The sequence below is a fragment of the Chelonia mydas genome, chromosome 1 (genome assembly GCF_015237465.2).
Source record: "Chelonia mydas isolate rCheMyd1 chromosome 1, rCheMyd1.pri.v2, whole genome shotgun sequence".
In the NCBI taxonomy this organism is placed as follows: domain Eukaryota; kingdom Metazoa; phylum Chordata; order Testudines; family Cheloniidae; genus Chelonia; species Chelonia mydas.
The window spans coordinates 120,267,275-120,291,374 of NC_057849.1; the positions used below are offsets into that span (position 1 = coordinate 120,267,275).

General features: G+C 40.9%; 1 protein-coding gene across 1 annotated transcript in view; it reads right to left on the bottom strand.

The window, feature by feature from the left end:
* OCA2 (OCA2 melanosomal transmembrane protein) overlaps positions 1-24,100 on the bottom strand; it is a 340,000-nt gene that overhangs the window by 106,770 nt on the left and 209,130 nt on the right. Inside the window, exons 17-18 of the mRNA XM_007063202.4 lie at positions 23,325-23,382; positions 21,593-21,701 (exon numbers count right to left, since the gene is read on the bottom strand). Coding sequence (XP_007063264.1) covers positions 21,593-21,701; positions 23,325-23,382 — 167 coding nt within the window. The remainder of the gene's footprint in view (positions 1-21,592; positions 21,702-23,324; positions 23,383-24,100) is intronic.

Here is a 24,100-nt window from a genome sequence, read left to right on the forward strand (position 1 = left end):
GAAATGGTGCCTTCTTCCAAATCCAGCTAACCAGGAGACCACACTCACTGATACAGACCTAATCACGCCGTGGGTTTACTATGTTATGACTGGACTAGTGTAACTTCCTCTCCCCAGGACTGTCTGTGTCTATCAAAGTTAACTAGAAACTCCACTTTGTGCAATGCGTGGCATACAGCCTCTGGGGACGGACTAGCTATGAAGAACATATCACGTCAGGGCTTTGTGCCTTCAGTTGACTTCCCGCTTGTCCTGGCTCCAGTTTAGGGTCCATTCCCTAATCCTGAACTATTTTAAGGAACCAGGGTACTGTGGGGACTGGCTTCTCTATTCAAGACTCTCAGAGCCCATTGTACCCTATAGGGACACACAAACTATTGGCGTCCCTGCGGAAAACTATCAAAGGGATGGAGGCACAGCCTTTTTGGTAACCTTTTAGGAGCCTTTTAGGATGAGGCTCATCCTACTGGCAAGTATCAGAATGATCTTTAGTCATCACATGACATCTAGTCTTCCTATTACCATGCTGTCAAGTTTCCTCCCCCACTCTGAACTCTAGGGTACAGATGTGGGGACCTTCATGAAAACCTCCTAAGCTTACTTTTACCAGCTTAGGTTAAAACTTCCCCAAGGTACAAATTAATTTTATCCTTTGTCCTTGGAATATCCACTGCCACCACCAAACTCTAACTGGGTTTACTGGGAAACGTAGTTTGGACATGTCTTTCCCCCCAGAATCCTCCCAACCCTTGCACCCCACTTCCTGGGAAAGGTTTGGTAAAAATCCTCACCAATTTGCATAGGTGACCACAGACCCAAACCCTTGGATCTGAGAACAATGAAAAAGCATTCAGTTTTCTTACAAGAAGACTTTTAATAGAAATAGAAGTAAATAGAAGTAAAGGAATCACCTCTGTAAAATCAGGATGGTAGATACCTTACAGGGTAATTAGATTCAAAACATAGAGAATCCCTCTAGGCAAAACCTTAAGTTACAAAAAAGACACACAGACAGAAATAGTCATTCTGCTCAGCACAGTTCTTTTCTCAGCCATTTAAAGAAATCATAATCTAACACATACCTAGCTAGATTACTTACTAAAAGTTCTAAGACTCCATTCCTGTTCTATCCCCGGCAAAAGCAGCATACCGACAGACACAGACCCTTTGTTTCTCTCCCTCCTCCCAGCTTTTGAAAGTATCTTGTCTCCTCATTGGTCATTTTGGTCAGGTGCCAGCGAGGTTATCTTTAGCTTCTTAACCCTTTACAGGTGAGAGGATTTTTCCTCTGGCCAGGAGGGATTTTAAAGGGGTTCACCCTTCCCTTTATATTTATGACACATGCAAAACCCACCTTTCCACAGAAGCCCACTCACAACAACAGAAGCTAACAACAACAAAGTGCAAGAGGAAGAAGCAACAAAAGGTAGCAGACAGGAGCAGAGAGAGAGAGAGAGGAAAGGAAAGAGAAGACGAAGAAGAAACAACAGCTAAGACCTAAAAGAATGAGAGCAGAGTGTCCTAATTTACTGTATTTCATTGCCTATATGACCCCTTCTGACCTTCAAGTCTATCGTGATCATCTAGACTGACCTCCTGCACATTGCAGGCCACAGAACACCACCCCCAACTCCTGTCACCGATTCCTAACCTCTGGCTGAGTTACTGAAGTCCTCAAATCATTGTTTAAAGACTTCAAGTTACAGAACACTCATAATTTACACTAGTTTAAACCTGCAAGTGACTTGTGCCCCAAGCTGCAGGGGAAGGCAAAAAAAAAAACAAAAAAAACCCAGGGTCTCTGCCAATCTAACCCAGGGGGAAATTTCTTCTCAAAGTCACACATGGCGAGCAATTAGACCCTAAGCCTGTGGGCAATACCCACCAGGCAGATACCTGGGAAAAAATTCTCTGTAGTAACTCAGAACCCTTCCCATCTACTGTCCCATCTCTGGCTACTGGGGATTTTTGCCACTAGCAGTCCACCAGGGGTCACATACCATTGTAGACAGTCCCATTATACCATCCACCCCCTTCATAAACGTATCAAGCTCAGTCTTGAAGCCAGTTAGGGTTTTTTTTCCCCACTGCTCCCCTTGGAAGGCTGTTCCAGAACTTCACTCCTCTGATGGTCAGAAACCTTTGTCTAATTTCAAGCCTAAACTTGTTGATGGAGAGTTTATATCCATTTGATTGTGTGTCTACCTTGGTGCTTAACTTAAATAACTCCTCTGCCTCTCTGGTATTTATCCCTCTGATGTATTTATAGAGTGCAAGCATCTCTCTCCTCAGCCTTCTTTTGGTTAGGCTAAACAAAGCCAAGTTTGAGTTTCCTCTCATAAGGTAGATTTTTCCATTCCTCCGATCATTCTCATAGCCCTTCTCTGCACCTGTTCCAGTTTGAATTCATCTTTCTTGAACATGGAAGAACAAAATTGCACACAGTATTCCAGATGAGGTCTCAGAAGTGCCTTGTATAATGGTACTAACACTTCATCCTGTGATCAAACAATACACCCAAGTCTTTCGCCTCCTCTGTCACTTCCAACTGATAAGTCCCCAGCTTACAGCAAAAATTTTTGTTGTTAGTCCCTAAATGCATGACCTTGCACTTTGCACTATTAAATTTCATTCCATTTCTATTACATCCTAAATGGTTTGTGTTTTAGAATACAATAGATCAGAGAGAGAGAGAGAGAGAAATCAGTCAGTGTGTCTCTTGTTTGATGGGCTGATCTTAAACTCCTGTTCTGCACAGTTATGGTTTCTACAGGATACAGTTATGTCTACAGTTTCTATTGGTTTTAGAGAAATAGGACTATCACGTAACTTTAATGTACCATGCACTCTGAAAATTCTGTGATGCCTCCTACACAGGAAGTGTGTGCACATTTTCTGCACTGCCCCAGGGAAAAAAAAAACAGAAATAGTTTTGTGCTTTGGTTTATTTCACATTAAACTCCACCAAGAAAGAAAATCTTCAGAACAGAAATCTCTGGTTGCAAACAGAATATTATTGCAGTCCAAAAGAGAGCTGACTCTCTATTTTGAAAATAATCAAGCACTTGAATTAGTGTCTAGAATATGAGGAAGGAGAGGGAAAGATAACCACGGCAGCTGCAGACTTTGCAAATGACTAATTAAGAAAAAGCTGTCACTTTTAATAACTGGGATATTGTTTGGCATACATCCAAATTGAAAAGCTTGATAAAATGGGCATCCTTCTAAGAACCTGAAATCCTGAGAAACCATATATGCATATTAATTGTTGTAATCTGAAATAGTTTCCTTTGCATGAAAATCTTAAAGGCACATCCAGAGTTTCCATTTGTGCAAGATGCCAAGTCATCAGACATATTTGCAGTGAAGACAAAAAAAAGCAGTATATCATATAGGTACGCACACAGAGAATACAAAGTTATATTAGCATGAGTTTGGTATGACTGCACTGGCAAAGTCACTAGTAAATTAAGTAGATCATCCCAAACAAGTGGTGATAAAAACAATACTACACCATAATACCATTTGTTCTGAACATGTTACATTTGGTATGTTAGAGAAAGACAGTTTTAGATATGTTTTACTGAGCTTCAAAAAAACGTTAGTATGATGCGTTGCAGCCCTGTTGTTGCCTTCGAAGGGACTACTCGCATGCTTAAAATTAAGCATGTGCTTAAGTGCTTTACCAGATTGAGGCCTCTTTTAACATTAGCCTAGCAGTACAGAGCCCAGAGGGAGACATGAAAATCTCTATAAATAACCAAAAGTATTTTTCTCTACCTAAAAACGTTATGATTTGAAAGCTAATAACAAGGTGCTAAACAGATACTGGGTTCCATTGGCAAGCTTGGAATTTTACCTATCCAGTTGTGTACAGATTCCATGGCTAGCCCTGTACAGCGACAAGATATTGAAATTTAAACCAGTCACTGGTGAAGCTTGCCCATTCTAGAACTTGGGCCAGAGTAATTTTGAGTGGAAATTCCCCCATGTGAGGGAAGCAGAGAAACATTTCTCTGGCAGGTTGCCTTTTTCTTTTTAGGTAGTTGTTTGTTGAAGCCTAAAGGTGTGGAATTTTAGTAGAAGTCCCAGAACAGATGGATTTTTTGCCATTGCAGGCCAATGTAGTAAATTTCATTTATCACATGGTTCTCCAGTTAGTTATATTGGTATCATCACCACATGCAGTGGGAATATGTACGTACACAGCCATTTGTGCATATAACGTGCGTGCGTGTGTGTGTGTATGTATGTATTATACAGGTACAATAGTACCTCTATATTAAGGCTGGAGTCTATTTTACAATTGAAGAAGATATTCAGCCTCTTTGTTTTGCAAGTTGAATACAGTGCATCTTTCCCAAATTTACAGCACATAATTTGTGGGTAAGGACTGCATTTTCTGGAATTTGTAAGTAAATCTGTTACTTGGTTTATGAATTGAAATTAATTAAAAATTAGCCCTTTAAGAAAACTCTTTCCCCCTGTCTCTCACTTTTCGTCAGTTCCTTTCTGCTGATAAATGGCTGGTCTGTTATAATTCACATTTTCCATATAGTTAAAACTCCCCACCAGCTAGTGATGAGTGTGCATTTAACAAAATCAGTTTGCAATTAAACACCATTATTAATGATTTTTCTCCTATCTTTTCCAGTGTATTCAAAATTTTCCTTCAGTCAAAATGACCACTATTACTCATAACTTTGTGTGTGTGTAATTTGTGCATGTGTGTGTTTTTGGGACCCACCAGGTACGTGCAGGGCTAGCAACTAACATGTCTTCAGTGCTTTCCTTCAAGTCGTGGTACACCTGGCATTCTATTAAGTACATTAAGAAGGTTTAGGGCACCACAGCAGTCCAGCAACCTCATCAAGAGGGGACAGCTATACATCTTATATGTGCTGTATCAAAAACCCAGGATATTCCCCAAATGAAAATTTGTTTACAAGGGATGAAACGTCGCTAGGGGTGTCATGCCTGAAAATAAGGGAATGCCAAGTTATGGGACATCTCTTAACCACTCACTAATGCCTATACACATCATCTCCACTGATGATGATAGACTCCCCATCTTCACAAGGAATTTCCATCTGCCTCCAACACATAAGAAAAACACACAACACATTAATCTCCCTCACAGTATAATACAAAACTTTAATTACAGCTTCATATTTCCTCTACAAAAACATGCAACCTGAGTACACATGCACTCCACACATGAAACCTGAGTACACATCAACACTGAGTATTTGCTAATGTTGCGCGCGCGCGTGTGTGTGTGTGTGTGAGAGAGAGATCAGACAAATACCCACAAAATGTGGAACTATTTGGATCCATTAATGAAATTAAAGACGTAGAATCAGAGAAACGTAGAACTGGAAGGGACCCTCGATACTTCATCTAGTCCAGTCCCCTGCACTGTGGCAGGACTAAATATTATCTAGACCATCCCTGACAGGTGTTTGTCTAACCTACACTTAAAAACCTCCAAGAACAGAGATTCCACAACCTACCTAAGTAGTTTGGTCCAATGCTTAACTACCCTGACAGGTAGGAAGTTTTTCTTAATGTCTAACCTAAATCTCCCTTGCTGCAATTTAAACCCATTACATCTTATCGTGTCTTCAGTGGATAAGGAAAACAATTTATCACTCTTCTCTTTATAACAAACTTTTACATACTTGAAGACTATTATCATGTCCCCACTCAGTCTTCTCATCTCCAGACTAAACAAACCCAGTTTTTCAATTTTCCTTATACGTTTTCTAGATCTTAAATCATTAGTGTTACTCTTCTCTGGACTTTTTTCCAGTTTTTCCACATCTTCCCCACAGTGTGATGCACAGAACTGGACACAGTACTCCAGCTGAGGCCTTATTATTCTTATTATTCTAAGTAGCATGGAAGAATTACTTCTCATGTCTTGCTTACAACACTCCTGCTAATACATCCCAGAATGTTTGCTTTTTTTTGCAACAGTGTTACACTGTTGACTCATTTAGTTTGTGATCCACTATAACCCTAGATCCTTTTCTGCATTAATCCTTCCTAGGTAGTCATTTCCACTTTGTATTTGTGTAATTGATTATTCCTCCCTAAGTGTAGTACTCTGCATTTTTCCTTGTTGAATTAAATCCTATTTATTTCAGACCATTACTCCAGTTTGTCAAGATCATTTGGAATTCTAATCCTGTCCTCCAAAGCACTTACAACCCCTCCCAGCTTGGTATCATCCACAAACTTTACAAATGTACTCTCTATGCTATTTCAAAATCATTTATGTTGACTAAAACGCTGAAATATTCCACTCAGAAAGAACCCCTTCTCCTGGACTCTTTTTTTTCTAACAGTTCTGAATGTAAAATAAAATTGTACTGCACTGAAGTATTTTAAAGCATCTTAATTTTAGTGCTGTTACTTTGCCATATGTACCTGAATACACAAATTGTATGAACATGTGTTAAGTTTTTACAAATAATAAATGTTGGCACCAGATAAGTATTTTTAATCTTGAATAGACTTTTTCTCACATTGCCCGAACGCAATCTTGTTCTGCCATTATTAGATCTCTTCTGTTAAGTAAGTGATCGTTGTTGGCCTCCTAAAACAGGTCTCACTATATATAAATGATTTCTAGGCTGTTATGCCACTTGCAATAGCACATTTTATGCCTGCCTCGGGGATGGAACTGTGATGGTGATTGTGTAGGGCAGTTTGCAATGTGACAGTGGTAGCTTCCTCCAGCATGAGTGAAGGGAAAGAATGTGAGAGAGCTGAAAAGAAACAGCAACCCATGGTGGAGGGAAGAGATCAAATGAAAAAGCAAAGACCATAGCATAGAATAAGGAGCAGAGGAGACACAACAAGACCAGCTGCTTTTCAGCCACAGATCAGCACATCCACAGTATGAGTGACACCAGATTTAAATTCCAAGGTCAACTGGGCTTTATTCAGGTAACCTTTTGTTAAAATAATAGCAATTGGTCACTGTGGGGTCAGAGTGGAGAAATCACATCCACCATTGCATTACAAAGTCCACACTCACTATTCTTGTTGATAGTCCTGTTTAGTCCAAGTGATAGAAGATGTGATGATCTTTAAGGGAGAACTCTGTGAAAAACACAATTAAACACTGACATCTGAGATGGCCAAATGCCTCTGGTCACTACCATTGCCCTAGCTACAAGAGATTTGTATGGATGGATGTAACAGCTACATGACTTCCTATGTATATAGGTCTGCATCATTTTACAGAGCCTTCTCTCAGTAAAAGCTGCCAGATTTTTAAAAAGACAAATATTAAAATATATAACTTACATCATCCTTGTGAGTCAAAAATAAAATGAAGGGGGTGTGAATATTTAGATTGAAAGGGTACATTTCACAAAACAAAAGTTGTACTGAAAACATAGGCATTTGCACACACAATTATAAGTCACGTGTTGTGCAACTGTCTGGACAATGTCTGTTTTGCAAGGATGAATGCACATTTTGAAGGCATAATTTGCGCACCTATTTTGGGAAATTTGCCTCAAAAGAGATTAACATTAGGCAGGTCCTTGAAAGCAGACACCTTTCTCTCACACATTCCAAGCGGAAGTGTTGCAAAGTTAACTTGTCAAGAAGGCATGGATTGGACCTGACATTCTGTGTTCAAGCCAATGTTGATTGCAAGAATCTGGTTCCATTCCAACATGCTAACTCTCACTATAGCAAAAAGATAGTTCACTTTATCAAATTATCTGTGCTATGCAGAAAGGTCTCTTTATATATATATATAAAAAACAGTCAGATAAGGATAAGCCAAATACTTAAAAAACCATTATGTTCACCCTCATTTTAACACCTACACACTTAAATCAAAACAGAAAGCTAGTATTTTCAAATTCTCTACATGATGTACATCAGAGAGCAGCAAAATAAAATGTGCAAGTAACTCATGTGTCTTTTTATTCTTGAATCCAAGAAATGGCTTCCAGCCAGCTTAACTCAGCACTGCTACATGCCGTTAAGAGATGAAATAATAGAAGGCAGTTCATGGGTGGAAATCCTTAAAAGTCAGAATGCCTTAACGTGCCACTCTGCTGTCCATCCTTTTCAGGCCAGGAGTTAAGGAGACAGCCTCACTTGTAGAAACTGGCAGCTTACTTTTGGCAGGAGCAACACTTGTGAAAAATTAGCAAGAGGAATTACTACAGACAAGAGAGATTGGGACGGTGTGATGCAGTATACAAACCGCACCCAGAACCATAGGGGGTTAAGGTCAACCAGCTCCATCCCATCACACCTGCGAGGCTTGCACAGAGCTGGAGAAGGAATTTAAAAGGGTAGCAAAACAGCTCACCAGGGAAGAGAACAGAGATTCAACCATCAGCTCCTGAGGAAAGGGCTGACTGAAGGCAGGAGCTTCCCAGCCAATACAGTTGGTATTCACTGTAAGTCAGAAAAAAGGATATCCGGTGTCTGGGAAGAGAGGTGTCAGGCAATGAGAGTGGGAACTGCATTAATCAACTCCTGTGGAGACCTGCTTAGCAGGCTGTGGTCAGAAAGGAACTGGCTAGAATGTTCTGGGAACAGTGAGGGGCCTTTGGTTGAGGCATGGTAGAGTTCAGAACTAACCAAAAGGTATTACATAGAGTTAAACAATGGAAAAGCTAAAGGAGTTCCTTCATGACTGTTGATGGAGACATAATTGAGATAATCCTGTGTACATTATCATAAACAAATGGAGAACTCTATAGCTTTCAATAGTCCTCATTTCATTGGTACACTCTGTGTATGCAATAGACTAAGGATCAGATCCAAAGCCCGGTGAAGTCAACAAAAAGACTTGCACTGATTTCAGTGGGCCTTGGATAAGAGCCTGAATCCAGACAGGCAGGGCCTAGTAAAATTAAAGTTAGAATCTTAGAATATCAGGGTTGGAAAGGACGTCAGAAGGTCATCTAGTCCAACCCCCTGCTCAAAGCAGGACCAATCCCAACTAAAGCATCCCAGCCAGGGCTTTGTCAAGTCTGACCTTAAAAACTTCTAAGGAAGGAGATTCCACCACCTCCCTAGGTAAGGCATTCCAGTGTTTCACCACCCTCCTAGTGAAAAAGTTTTTCCTAATATCCAACCTAAACCTCCCCCACTGCAACTTGAGACCATTACTCCTCATTCTGTCATCTGCTACCACGGAGAACAGTCTAAAGCCATCCTCTTTGGAACCCCCTTTCAGGTAGTTGAAAGCAGCTATCAAATCCCCCCTCACTCTTCTCTTCTGCAGACTAAATAATCCCAGTTCCCTCAGCCTCTCCTCATAAGTCATGTGTTCTAGTCCCCTAATCATTTTTGTTGCCCTCCGCTGGATGCTTTCCAATTTTTCCACATCCTTCTTATAGTGTGGGGCCCAAAACTGGATACAGTACTCCAGATGAGGCCTCACCAATGTCGAATAGAGGGAAACGATCACGTCCCTCGATCTGCTGGCAATGCCCCTACTTATACATTCCAAAATGCCACTGGCCTTCTTGGCAACAAGGCACACTGTTGACTCATATCCAGCTTCTCATCCACTGTAACCCCAGGTCCTTTTCTGCAGAACTGCTGCCTAGCCATTTGGTCCCTAGTCTGTAGAGGTGCATGGGATTCTTCCGTCCTAAGTGAAGGACTCTGCTCTCGTCCTTGTTGAACCTCACCAGATTTCTTTTGGCCCAATCCTCTAATTTGTCTAGGTCCCTCTGTATGCTATCGCTACCCTCCAGCATATCTACCTCTCCTCCCAGTTTAGTGTCATCTGCAAACTTGCTGAGGGTGCAATTCACACCATCCTCCAGATCATTGATGAAGATATTGAACAATTTCTTCTAATTTACCACCACTCTCATAAATAGTATGAGTTATGCAATTTGTAGTGCAGGTCTCCCTCACACAAATGTATTAGGGCCAAAAAAATCAGAAACATTAACATGTGTGAAGTAGTTTTCATGCAATTAGTTTGTTCAACCTTTTATTTAAAACTTTGTGAAACAAGGTTGGTTCCTGGAGTTTCTGTCCTACCCTCTAATTTACCAAACCATATGGGAATGCTTTAGAAGTAAAATGATGGAAGAAGAAATATTAGCTGTTAAGAACTTAAATACGGGTGAGATTCAAATATCATTGTGAATAGTTACTTTGCAGTCAATACCTATAAGCTCATTTGTATTGCAATGATTTAATATTTCACCCCTAGATACTTTGGAAGAAAACGCTAAATTCTGCAAATGATTAAAGAGAATAAATCACTTTTTACACAAAGGCACAGTGAAATAGGCTATGAATACTGAATGAACCTTGAGAATTTTTATTTTGGCACAAAGCCTTAGCCTCCCTTAAAATGTGTCAAACACAATCTTTTTTTGTTTAATATTCTAGATGCCTTCCCAGTAAAGTTGGTATTCTTGACTCCTAAGCTAACATCTGCCACCCTAAATTATTTATTTAAAATGTGCTTCCAAATATTTTGGAAGAAGAAAACCCATGACAGCAGCAAACTTTTAAATTATTGACCTTTCACCCTAACTATCCCTAAAACTCATCTGAGACAACATTTAATTTCTAAACTGAAATGTCAAAACATTCCCTTCCCCCCCCCCCGCATTCTTTTTTTACCTAGCATCAATCTAGTTTTACATGTTACTATTTACATTAATTTAGTTCACATGAAAGTTGATAGGCCTGTACAACCCTTAACAACCATGCAGTGTGGCAGATTCAGAAGATTTACCCTATTTACTACCAGTGCTGGGTGGTGGCTATAGCCTCCCAAAATTCTAGAACAGCAGTCTGAGGTGTAAAACTGAGAAAGACAAAGATTATTCAGAGCTGACAAGCCTTTCAAGATGAATGGAGGCTGTTCACATCTCTCTCTGGCATAAATCCTCCTCTTTTCTCCCTGGCAACTCTGGAGGTCCCTACACAGTCCTGCCTCAGTGGGGTGGCCTGGGGAAAAAAAATCCCTTCACACCCACTGTGATGGGTTGGATCACAGAAACCCCCTTGGGACCTGCCACATGATGTTCTGAGACTACCCCTGAGCCTGTTTCCCGTGGCAGCTTGGGACTTCAGTGCCCTTCCTGGTTTGAGCCAGACACACTAGCCTGCTGCAAACCCAGATCCAGATCTGAACCACGTCCCCCAACAGCTGCAGGCTTAACTGAAAACAGCTTAAGAAGTGTTCCTGTCTCCAACACTAGATGCCCAACTCCCAATGGGGTCCAAACCCCAAATAAATCCATTTTACCCTGTATAAAGTTTATACAGGGTAAACTCATAAATTGTTCACCCTCTATAACACTGACAGAGAGATATGCACAGCTGTTTGCCTGCCCCCCCCCCCCCCCCCCAAGTTATTAATGCATACTCTGGGTTAATAAATAAGTAAAAAGTGATTTTATTAAATACAAAAAGTAGGATTTAAGTGGTTCCAAATAATAACAGACAGAACAAAGTGAATTACCAAGTAAAATCAAATAAAACACACAAGTCTAAACCTAATACAGTAAGAACACTGAATACAGATAAAACCTCACCCTCAGATGTTTCAATAAGCTTCTATCACAGACTGTACACCTTCCTAGTCTGGGCACAATCCTTTCCCCTGGTACAGCCCTTGTTCCAGCTCAGGTGGTAGCTAGGGGATTTCTCATGATTGCCACCCCCTTTGTTCTGTTCCACCTCCTTATATATCTTTTGCATAAGGCAGGAATTCTTTCTCCCTCTCTGGGTTCCCACCCCTCCTTCTAAATGGAAAAGCACCATGTTAAAAATTGATCCCAGTTCAGGTGACATGATCACATGTCCTGTGAGACCCCCAAGCCTTCATTCCTCCCAGCCTGACTCACAGGAAGGCCTGCCTGCAAACAGAGCCATCCACAGTCAATTGTCCTGGTTGATGAGAGCCATCAAAATTCCAAACCACCATTAATGGCCCACATTTTGCATAATTACAATAGGCCCTCAGAGTTATATTTCATATTTTCTAGTTTCCGATACAAGAGTGATACATTTATACAAATAGGATGACCACACTCAGTAGATTATAAACTTTGTAATGATACCTTACAAGAGACCTTTTACATGAAGCATATTCCAGTTACATTATATTCACACTCATTAGCATATTTTCATAAAATCATATAGAGTGCAACGTCACCCCCACCCCAAAGGAACTCCCTAATACACAGGTCAGTTGCTCAGGCTGCGTCCGGGAAACAAGTTTGGGGCAATAACCCATATACACCTCATTTTTTTCAGGCTGTTTACACTCTTAGAAAGACATCCCGCAGTTTACATTCATTTCACATTTGGAATATTCTCTTTGCATGAGGACTTGACTTTTTCACAAAGTTTAAATTGTGTAGAATTTAACAGGTTATGAAAAGTTTCCTATTTGTCACTGATAGGTGGGTTTGCCTAGTCCTGGACCTGTAGATTTAAGTAATCTAAATTAGGTGTAGCACTGTCAGCAGCTGTGCAAGCTTCTGTACACATCGCTCCCTGCTTATTTGCCTCAACTGTACTGAGGAAGAACCACTTCTGCTATGAACTAGTGAACTCTGAGATCCACTTTTTGAAACATGTTAAACAAGAACCCACAAGTAGGGGATGGAAGCTGCTTAAGTTTCATAGGGTGCAGTGATTGGAGAATCAGGCTCAGTTTTTCTAAGCAGAACAAACATTGGTTCCGTGCATATTACATTCAAATTTTTAGTTTTGAATGTAACTTCTGTACAACTGTACAATGTAACAACTGTAACTTTAATCAAGTTTATGACAGACTCCAGAGCAACAAAGAGCTTTCTTCATCAGTAGGCAATTTTCCAAGCAAGCACTACACTTGGCTACTCAACCACTAGTCTGTTATAATCACTAGTTCAATCATAGAAACCACTGTAAAAGCTGGCAATCTGCATGTCTGTTTAAACAACAGCAGGCTGAAAATCAAGAGAAATTACATGGGCAAAACTCACCGAGCCGAATTTGAGGTGTCACTCATTTTGTAAAAAGACAAAACTTCCACTCTAATTTGCATCATACACTCTATGGACGTCATTTGGTTTTTGTTCTGCTGGTGCCCTTTCAAATTATAGTCTTTAATTTCTCTTGTCAATTTCTTCAAAACTTCCTGAGAATTATGTAAATGAGTCAGTAAATGTGACAAGTGGTTTCCAAAGGAAGGACCACACAACAAGGGCCTTTTGTGATCATAACAGTTCAACACATTTCTAAATGGAATGCATTGGCAATAAAATGAAAAGGAGGCCTATAAAATCTAGTTTACTGAATAAAGCAGAAGTCAGATTAAATGAAATGAAAACAATGAATGCATTCTTTTTACAGTGCTCAGGTCACAGAATTTAAATGTTATAACAACATCAAATCCCACTGATCATGAGAGGAACATGCGAAGGGCTGATGTTAGGGTGCAGCTGAGCAGCACTCCCAGGTTTCAAGGACAATATTTTACAGAATTACGGGAAGTCAAGAATAATGCGATGTATGGCACAGCCAGAGGTGTGAACTGCAGTGAATCTAAAATCCAGATGAGAATTCATTCTCAAGGAGGAAACTGAGTATAAGCACAGAGGAGTTCACCAATTAAATCTTATAATATTTAGAGACAGCTAAGAGGTAATTGGATCACTGTCTATAACTATGTATGTGGGGAACCAAAATTTGATAATAGAAGGCCCTTCGCTCTAGCAAAGTATAACAAGATTCAATGGCTAGAAGTTGTAACCAGATAAATTCAGACAAGAAATAATGTGCACATTTTTCACAGTGAGGGTAATTAACCACTGGAACAACTTGTCCCAGCCCCTGAGTAGGCTACTCCTGCTGAGACCCTTTTGCAGTCCCCGAAGTGCACCCCTATTATGTGGCACGCCTGTGCCTCCACTTTGCCTTGGGGCGGGATCTCATGATCCAACCATCTCCAGCTGGATCTCCAGTTTATACTCTCAGTTGCCAGCTGCGTTATTTAGCGAGCACAATGGGCCTGGCGCCTGAAGGAGCCATCCTCCGGGAGCCTGTGACAGCATGTGTTTGCAGTGATACAGAAACAGCTACTTCAAAACAAAGCAGGATTTATTCTGCCCATAAGGTACACAGGACTTAGAGAAGTGGATTTAAAATAACAAAGAGCCCTACACACATATTCCTTTACGTAAGCTTAACCCCATTATCCATAGCCCAGGCAAGTCTGGTTTGTTCCGTGTCTACGAGTTGAAAGAAACAGCCTAGGCTGCTCCCTCTCCAAAAAGATACACTAGAAATGGAAAAGGTACAGAGAAGGGCAACAAAAATTAGTAGGGGTATGGAATAGCTTCCATATGAGTAGAGATTAAAGAGACAGACTGTTCAGCAAAGAAATGACTAAGGGGGATCTGATAGAAGTCTATAAAATCATGAATGGTTTGGAGAAAGGATAAATAACACTTCCTTATTCACTTTCACATAACACATGAACCAGGGGTCACCCAATGAAATTAATAGGCAGCAGGTTTAAAACAAACAAAAGGAAATACTTCTTCACAAAACACATAGTCAGCCTGTGGAACTTTTTCCCAGGGCATGGTGTGGAGGCCAAACATATAACTGGGTTAAAAAAACATCCTACTGGGGAGGAAGTTGGAAAGGAAGTTCTGCAGAGAAACTGTATGGCCTATGAACAGCACATAGCCAAGTTATGGGACCTTCACTTTAGAGTAATACAGAGGAGCAAATTGTGGACAGGTTGAAAGGCATACAAAGAAAAAAAACAACGAAAATTCTGTGCAAAAATCTGTTAACGCTACATCAAAGTTGGGATTTTTACCATGCAAGAGTCAGGAAAAAAAATACACTTTAAAATAACATCCCATTACCAGATCATAGATCAAATAGTACAAAATGCGACATATGTGCAACTGTTACATATAAAGTATAAACATACATTAATTATTATTTATTTATATGATGCTAGCACATATGAGCCACAGTCAAAAATCATTGTGTTAGGCACTGTACACACCTATAGCGAAATTAGTATCTTCCCTGGAGGGCTTAACCAACAGAATAAAACAGAAGTTACTTTAAAAAAATCAAATACAGAAGAGGTAGAATGAAGGCTGTTGTGGGAACCTTCACTCTAAATTTTCTATTTCTGTTTGTTTAAGTCTAAGCCTTAACACTGCATTAACATATGTATTTGCATATAAATAGAACTAAATAAATTAATGAAGGGATACAAGAAAACTAAACAGGAAGGCAGCTAGCATTTAATAAGGCTGTTAAATATGCTGATTTTATTGTTTAAATTAAAACATCAGCGTTTGCAAATTAGCTTAGTGATTCCAAATTCATAATGGAAAAATTATATCAACGCTGGGGTTTGATAAAGAATTCCATAATCTTTCTGATTCACTCTACCAAATGCAGTTAAAAGTTATTAGATTGCTAACACTCTAACTTTTGTATAAGATATTATTCTGCAGGAAAAGTAAACACGCATCTAAAATCCTGTCAGGGTTCCTTCCCCACCCTGAACTCTAGGGTACAGATGTGGGGACCCGCATGAAAGCCCCCTAAGCTTATTTCTACCAGCTTAGGTTAAAACCTGGTACGCTGCTGCCACCACCAAGCAATTTAACAAAGATTCAGGGAAGAGCCCACTTGGAGACGTCTTCCCCCAAAATATCCCCCCAAGCCTTACACACGCCCTTTCCCGGGGAGGCTTGAGAATAATATCCTAACCAATTTGTTACAAAATCATCAAAGACCCAAACCCCTGGGTCTTGGAACAATGGAAAAATCAGTCAGGTTCTTAAAGGAAGGATTTTATTTTAAAAAAAAGAAAGGTAAAAATCATCTGTGTAAAATCAGGATCGAAAATACTTTACAAGGTATTCAGATACAAAACACAGAGGATCCCCCTTTGGGCAAAACCTTAAAGTTACAGAAACAGCAAAAGAAAGCTCCCTCTTAACACAGGGAAAATTCACATAAAATGAAAGATAAACTAATCCGCCTTGCCTGGCTTACCTATACTGATTGCAATATTGGAGACGTGGATTAGGATGGGTTGGAGAAGATGAATTTCTGCCTGGCCTCTCTCAGCCCCAAGAGAGAACAACCACGTAAACAAAGAGCACAACCAAAAGCCTTCCTCCCCGCCCCCCAAGATTTGAAAGTATCTTGTTCCCTTATTGGCCCTTTGGGTCAGGTGTCAGCCAGGTTGCCTGAGCTTCTTAACCCTTTACAGGTAACAGGATGTTGCCTCTGGCCAGGAGGGATTTTATAGTATTGTATACAGGAAGGTAGTTACCCTTCCCTTTATATTTATGACAGATCCACTTTCCTTTTTGTGAGGAAAAATGTTAAACAACTTTAACAGAAGCATTAGAGTATATGATATGCTGTATTTTAAGAAAATTATTTCCATACACTGTAGAACTGAAAAACCATGGAGACTCACAGCAGCAAAAGTTCAGTAACAATAATATGTAACTAACTGATAGTTAAAATTAAGTTCAGGAGTTATCAATAAGCCCTCATGGTGTGAGCTTGCAGCTCCCATTAACACTAATTACAGTGGCACAGCAGCATCATCATACTTAAGGTTGTGTCATGACTTCTGTTTAAAGGTCGACATTTCTAAGTCTTCTAAAATCAACATGGTCACTTGGATTCCTTGGAAATTTGGTGTGCCTCAGAAGTGTCACTTGAGATAGGGACTGCAGAGATGTAATCCCTGAAAAAATAGTCTCAGTCTTAGTTTTAACAAAGGGAGTGCAAGGTGCCACTAAATCTTCACAGGACCCAAATGGAGACCGGTATTTACAAAAATGTACATTTTTACAGTCCATGCACCAATACAAAAAAACAGCTAGAGGGTTTCCATTCCTGCCATCTTATATGCTTTAAAGCTTAACACCTGTAAGTGTTCCAAAATCCAAAGAGTTACTCAGAGTGCTTTGAAATTTGGTGCACCACATGGGGACACGGATAGTGTTAGTGATCCAAATTTGGGGTCATTTGAGGTCCGAGTTACATGCCTCTCCCCCCTCCCCCACACTCACACACACACATTTTTTTTCCTTCTGCTGCCTCGTTCTGTTAAACGGAGAGGTACTAATGAGTGAATGAATAACAGACCTCATTGAGATTGTTGGCTGTGAACTTACTGTGACGTTCCCCTCTAGTGTTATCTGGACCAGTGATCCGCTAGGTCACTCCAATCCTTGACTTTGGGAGCCAGCCTTACCCTGCTCTGCTGTCAGAACCCCCACTCCCGGGCTGTTCACACACAGCCTCTACTATACAAGCTGCTCTTTGGATTGTGCAACCAAATGACACTAGCCAATATCTCCGGTCCCAGACACAACCCTAGGAACCTCCGTCTTGCAGTGTCCAGTTATGCCCACTGGATGCTGCAAGCTTATATGAGTTCATCAATTTAACAAAGAAATTTATATATGTACCAGGCTTGTTGTCCAAAGGGGAGACTCTGACATGTTTCAAACCAAACACACTGCTTCAGGTAGAATAAACAAACAGATTTATTAACTACAAAGATAAAATGTAAGTGATTATAAGTCAAAGCATAACAAGTCAGATTTGGTCAAATGAAATAAAAGCAAAATGCATTCTAAGCTGATCTGAACACTTTCAATGTCCTTACAAACTTAGATGCTTCACACCACAGGCTGGCTGGTTGCCCTTCAGCCAGGCTCTCCCCTTTGATCAGCGCTTCAATCGCTTGGTGTGGTGTCTGTAGATGTAGGTGGAAGAGAGAGAAAGACCATGGCTCTCCCTTTTATCATGTTTTCTTCCCTCTTGGCTTTGCCCCCTCCCCTTCAGAGTCAGGTCAACATTACCTCATCACAGCCCCAAACTGACCAAAGGCAGGGGTGTGACTCACTCGAGAATCCAACAGATCCTTTTGTTGCTGCCTATGCCAGCATCATTTTTCCTGTGAGGCTGGGCTGGGTTTGTCCCATACGTGCCCTGATGAGGTGTGAACTGCCTCTCTGCTTTTGGAGAGTTTTTGCCTGGGCTTATTTTAAGTCATGAGGATACATTTTCAGCCTCATAACTATATACATGAAATTATAACCTATAACATTACTGTAACAACAATTACTATAACATCACTATAACGACAATGCTCAGTGCATCATGAGCCTTCCAAAGACACACGACATGACCAACTTTGCATTGGATACTACACAATCATTTTACAAGGATGAACATGGGGGGGCTGGGTGTTCCCCCAAAGTACAGAGAGTCACTTATTCTTCAATTAACATACCTAAGGCTTGGTGCACACTATACAGTTAGGCTGATGTAAGCTACCTTCTGTCAACCTAGCTGTAGAAGTATCTTCACTTAAATTGACTCCTGCTGATATAAGTGACTCTCTACACCCCTTTAGTAACATCACCTCCCCTAGTGGGAGGTCAACGTAGTGTCAGCGTAGACACTGCATTGCCTCCAACTGTTATTGTCTTTCAGGAGCTGTCCCACAATGCACCACACCAACGATTCAGTCAATACAAATGCTCCTGGTGAGGATGTGCACTGCCAACACAAGTTGCCAAGCGTGCACACACACAAGTGATTTAATAACTACAGTGGCTGTATGCTGACGTAAGGCAACATAATTTTGTAGTGTAGACATGGCCTAAAGATAAGTTAATTACAAGCCCCCACCTAAGACAAAAGACATTTTGGACTGAGGCTATGTCTATACTAAAACTGCTACAGAGGGACATCTGCAGCACTGTAGCAGTGCTTCACAGTAGTCATTACTGATGAGAGGGGTTCTCCCATCACTGTAGGTAACATACTTCCTTGAGAGGCAGTAGCTAGGTCAAAGAAAGAATTCTATTTTGATGGGAATGTAACCAAAATATTTTTCAGAAAAAAATTAGACATGTGAATGCTTCCTGGAAGGGGCATTAAGGGGCAGAGGAGTGGGGGAAAAGGAGGTGAAGGGTTGGGGGCTGAAGTAAAAAGAGGAGGTTATGGGGGAGGATAAAGCAGGATGCATGGTATGGGACAGGAGAGAGGTTGGGAGTTCAAGTGAGGAAGCTGTGGGAGCTAGGGGGACTGGAGGGGTGGGACACTTGGAAGGTGGATGTGGGGGTGAGTGTTAGGGGGAGTGGAGAAGAATAGGGGCCGAGACATCAGCGAGACCCACATTCTTTCCTCCCAGGTGCCCATATCGGGGGGGCCCTTGCCCCTCTAGGGGGATCTGAGCAGCCCTCTCTCCCCTTCATGTGATCTAGGGTATGGTGGGGGGGCTTCCCCACCACCAGTTTCTGAGCCCCTCTCACTGCCTCCTATGCATGTGTGCCAGGGTCTGGTGGGTCCCCAGCCCATCTACAGGGGTTGGACACCACCTCCCTATCTCTCCTCATGTGAGTCAATTCAGGAACTGGCGGGGGGTGCCTATTGGGATGGTTTGAGGCCCCCTCTCTGCTGCAGGATCTGGGGAAGTCCTGCCCATGTGGGTGGGGAGCTAGCACTGGTATGTCTCCTCAAACTCAGAATTACCCCCTCCCCCAGCTTATGTGACCTCTCAGTGGGGTATGACGCTGTATCGTGAGTCCCTTTGGGGAAGCACAACAGTTCCAGCTCCACAGGACTGCTGAGACCACTCCCTCTGCAGCACAGGTGCTGAAAAATCAAAGAGGCTCTGAGCTGTAAAGGCTGTCCCTTTCCCTTCCTGTCTCTGACTGACCCTATGAGGCTCTAGAGAAGAAGTGGTTGGGGTATCTGATAGATGCCAGCAGAGACTGGAGAAGAGAAGCAATGTGGAAACTGCCAAACCCCTGCCTCCTATTTGGAAAGACTCCCTAGCTTGAGGGAATAGAGAAGGGTGCTTTTTAAGAGGTCTGTCTGACTTCACTTCATGTTCTCTTCATTCAGCTGCCCACCTCGAGTGCCTGTTTTCTGCCTCACTAAGACTACTGTCAGGTACTCTGCATGGGACTATACCTTAACTAAGCAGGAATTTAAACTAACTATGGCTTTGTAAGAGTATCTTGATAGGAGTATATGCCACAGCGCCTCCCTGTTGGTTTCCGGGTGAAGTTTTAAATGTTTGCTTTACCTCTCTCTGTGCGCCATACTTCCACAGCTGAGGTCAGCAGAGGTGCTTGAGCTGAAGCTCCACTGGTATACATGAGAAAGGGCTTCTGAGCAAGTGTTCTTTGTGAAGGCCTCACAACTTTGGAATTCACTCTCCCACAGCTTCCATTGCCTTAGGCTATGTCTACGCTCTGCACCTTACAATGGTGCGGCTGGGCTGCTACAGTTGCGCCGTTGTAATGTACACAGTGTAGCCACTCTTTGTCACAGGAGGAGAACTCTCCAGGCAACCAAATAAAACCACCCCCAACGAGGGTTGGTAGCTTCATCACTGGGAGAGCATCTCCTGCCAACAAAGGGCTTTTCGTCATTAAAACGTTTTTCGTTCGGGGTGTTTTTTCACACTCCTGAACAACAAAAGTTTTAACAATGAAACATAGCCTTAGTCTGAAATAGGCCAAATCTGAAAACCTTCAAGTCATGCTGTAAACCTTATCTTACCACCCCGGCAGATAAAAATGGGGAGTTTGGGGACAGAAAAATGTGAGAGAGGGGGAAATAATGGAGAGGGAGGGGATTTAATCTTCTGAGTTATCTGGTTTGCTGGTGGTGGGTAATTATAAGGGGAGCAGGTAGCAAACTCTATATGTATGTTGCCTAACACTTTCCAGTACAAAGGATTCTTGTGACTTTGTCTATGAGAAGCTCTCACAGCTCCATTGTTCGCAGCAGGCCTTTGAAAATCAGACCAGGAAAATACCCTTTCTTTGAACCATCAAATTCCATTTAGCTTTTGCTCAATTATAAACTGTTAAATCCGATGAAGTGAGCTGTAGCTCACGAAAGCTTATGCTCAAATAAATTTGTTAGTCTCTAAGGTGCCACAAGTTCTCCTTTTCTTTTTGCGGATATAGACTAACACGGCTGCTACTCTGAAACCTGTTAAATACACAGGTACCTCTCAGTGGTACTTCTTATTTCGAGGGACATTACCCATTTTAGTCCCCACATTCCATACAAATTTGATGTCTCATTGATGAAAATCATTGACATTGATAATGAAGAATCAGAGAACTGAAGAAATGGCTCCCAGAACATTTTAATTTTCCTGCAGGAATGATTTTTTCTCTCATGTTTGGTTTTTGTCATACATATTACCTCAGCTCTTGGCAGGTTCAGAGGCATGCACACAGGCACCAAGGGAACCCAACCCACCTTTGACCCCTCTGATATGGATCTCCTCTCTGGTAAAAGGAAGGCGGGTCAGAAAATGGAAGTCACCAGCATACCTGTCACTACTGATTTAATTGGGACATGCCTGGGCTTTGAGAACCTAATCTGGGAAACTTCTGGTCTGATCAGTGTCATAGTACTGTGTGAGAGAGATATGTATAGCATAGAAGAAAAGGACCTTGTGAAGAGATCCAAACTCAAATGTCTCCTTTTCGTTACTAAGTCTATCAGTATGATAAAGCAGAGAAATCAGACTCACCAAGATCTAGATGAATGCCTGGAACAAATGAATTGAGAAAGAACATCAGGATAACAAATCCCAACACAGTCAGGCATTTGATGAGAAGTATTTTGTCTGTTATTCTGTGCTGTAGGTAGGAAAAACATTCAGCAACTATGTTACAGAAGAAACTATTTATTATACTATACACACTTTCAATCAAACATGCATTTGTAAAGGAATCTCTTACTGTAAAGGAAGGTGATACAGGAAGAGAAAAGTAAAAATCTTAAGTTAGGAAAAAGATTCTCTTGGGGGGAAAAAAAGAAAATTCTGGAGAAACAATGCTATTTTAGACAACAAAAATCTTTTGACATTAGCTACAACTTCTAAATTTGTTTCGTATGTAATTGATAATAAAGGAAGGCAATTTTTAAACATTTTAATCATCATACTGTATGTTAGGTAAGTGATTACAATTTAGCAGCGGCAACTGTAGATTTAAGGCCCTTGACACAAATGTGAATAGCAGGAATCTGCAGATCATGACTGCTCAAAATGTTCATATTTGTTCAGCTACCCGTTTTAACTTTATTGTAATGGGAACAGTAACACTGAAATGCAATTTCCATTATAAACAGGACTCAATGCAGTCTGTGATTCCATGGCACAGAAATAAATTAACCCCTTGCTATTGAATTCTGCTCCAAAATCTTAGAACCTAATCCACAGGTTCTACTCTTGCCCTTTATTCATCATTCTAGTCTCCACTTTCTACCGAATTCCTGCACTCTCCTTTCCTGGCCCCTCTTTTTCCCCCAAGATCCATATTCTTATCACCAGTCCCCATCTTCTCCCCCATTCCTCTCTAGTTTCCTTTTTTAGTCCCAGTCTTCTCTATTGTCTTCTGATTCCTCTTTCTAGTCTCACTTGCTCCACCTAGATTCTGCCCCCCCCTCCGATTCTGTATCCCCCTCTGTATTATCCCCACCCTCCCACTCTCTGTCCTGGTATTCCCCTCTCTAGTCACCATTTTCTTCACACACACACACCCGGTTAAGACTATTTAAAAATCTGATCATACTTTATACAAGGTTCTTTTAATAAGAGCTTGATTAGACTGTAGCTCTTTGAAACAGGAGCTGTGTTTGTACTGCGCATAGTGCTGCTGGCCCTGGTCCCTGACTGGTGTTCTTAGGTGCTATCGCAGCACCAAAAAAAAAATATGAATATAAATATGTTAATGACATAAATATTATATTATAGATGGTAATAAGGATATCAGTAGAAGATGTTCTCTATAGCTACAAGCCATGATATAAGCAACCTGTTGAACTGTTGGAATCTATAACAATTGATTAGCAATTTATTAAATCATCAATTAATCATGTATTAACACTTTATAACAGTATAAAGTGTGACCAAAAACCATCATTAAGTAAATTTAAGGTTGCAGGAACATATCGGGCAGTTGGCGGGGGGGAGAGGGGGCAGTGTGTGTGTGTGTATATATATACACACACACACACAAAGTACATTATAGTTAAAACAAAAAAAATAAGAAACTGGAAATTCAAACTTAAGGTTAAACTTAAAAGAAATCTTAACATCTGAATGTGCTACCTTAACGCTGTCCCATTCAGAAGCCAGCCCACCAGCTTTTCTCCCCTGCATGGAGAGTATTTGATAGGTGCACTGAATTGGTTCCTGCTTTTTCTGCTAGGATATACTTCAGTTCTTCTGAAACTTAGTATAACTGCCATTTATTTACCTTTTTTTGGAGCTCCTGAATATTTGTTTCCCAGTTTTTATCTTCTTGTGAAATTTGTCTGAAAGAAAAGGACCCATGCCCTTTAGTTATGAAATTAGAGTTCTGCCACAATCTTAATATAGTATCGGAATAGGTCCTCTTTATTACAACTAGCTCCTCTCACATTTAGACCATCCTCCTACTTATATAAGCAATGCACTCTAAGTATGAAACCATGGCCTTATTACAACCAATAGCAAAACTCCCATTAACTTCAATGGGGACAAGGATTTCATCTTAAAAACCCAGTCCTGCAATGCAATCCATTAGCACATAGACCTTATGCTTATGAAAAGTCCCACTGATTTCAAAGGAACCCTGCACCATTTTAGGTTTGAATTAGCAAACTTCACTGCAGGACTGAGGCCAAAGACTGTAGTTAGTTCCTGCACCAGTTCTGGAAGTTGATATGCACCATTTTGAGATAAAACAATGGTCATGTGATAGCATCAACACACACACACACTTACTTTGATAGAGATATATCATTTGCATTTTATAATGAAGTTTTTAAAATCTGGATTATTTCATTGAGTTATCAGTATAGTCAGCTCTTCTAGCATGCCCTGGAGTTCAGGAGCTGTGCTATTAACAGTAATGGATTACATATTGCTGCATTATGGTGAAGGAATCCTGACTTCCAGCATCAACGAGGTAGTTTATATGCACACTTCAGAAGTGCTCTCTTTGGTAAATCATAATTTCTTATAATATTTTATTTCCTTTTTTTAAAAATT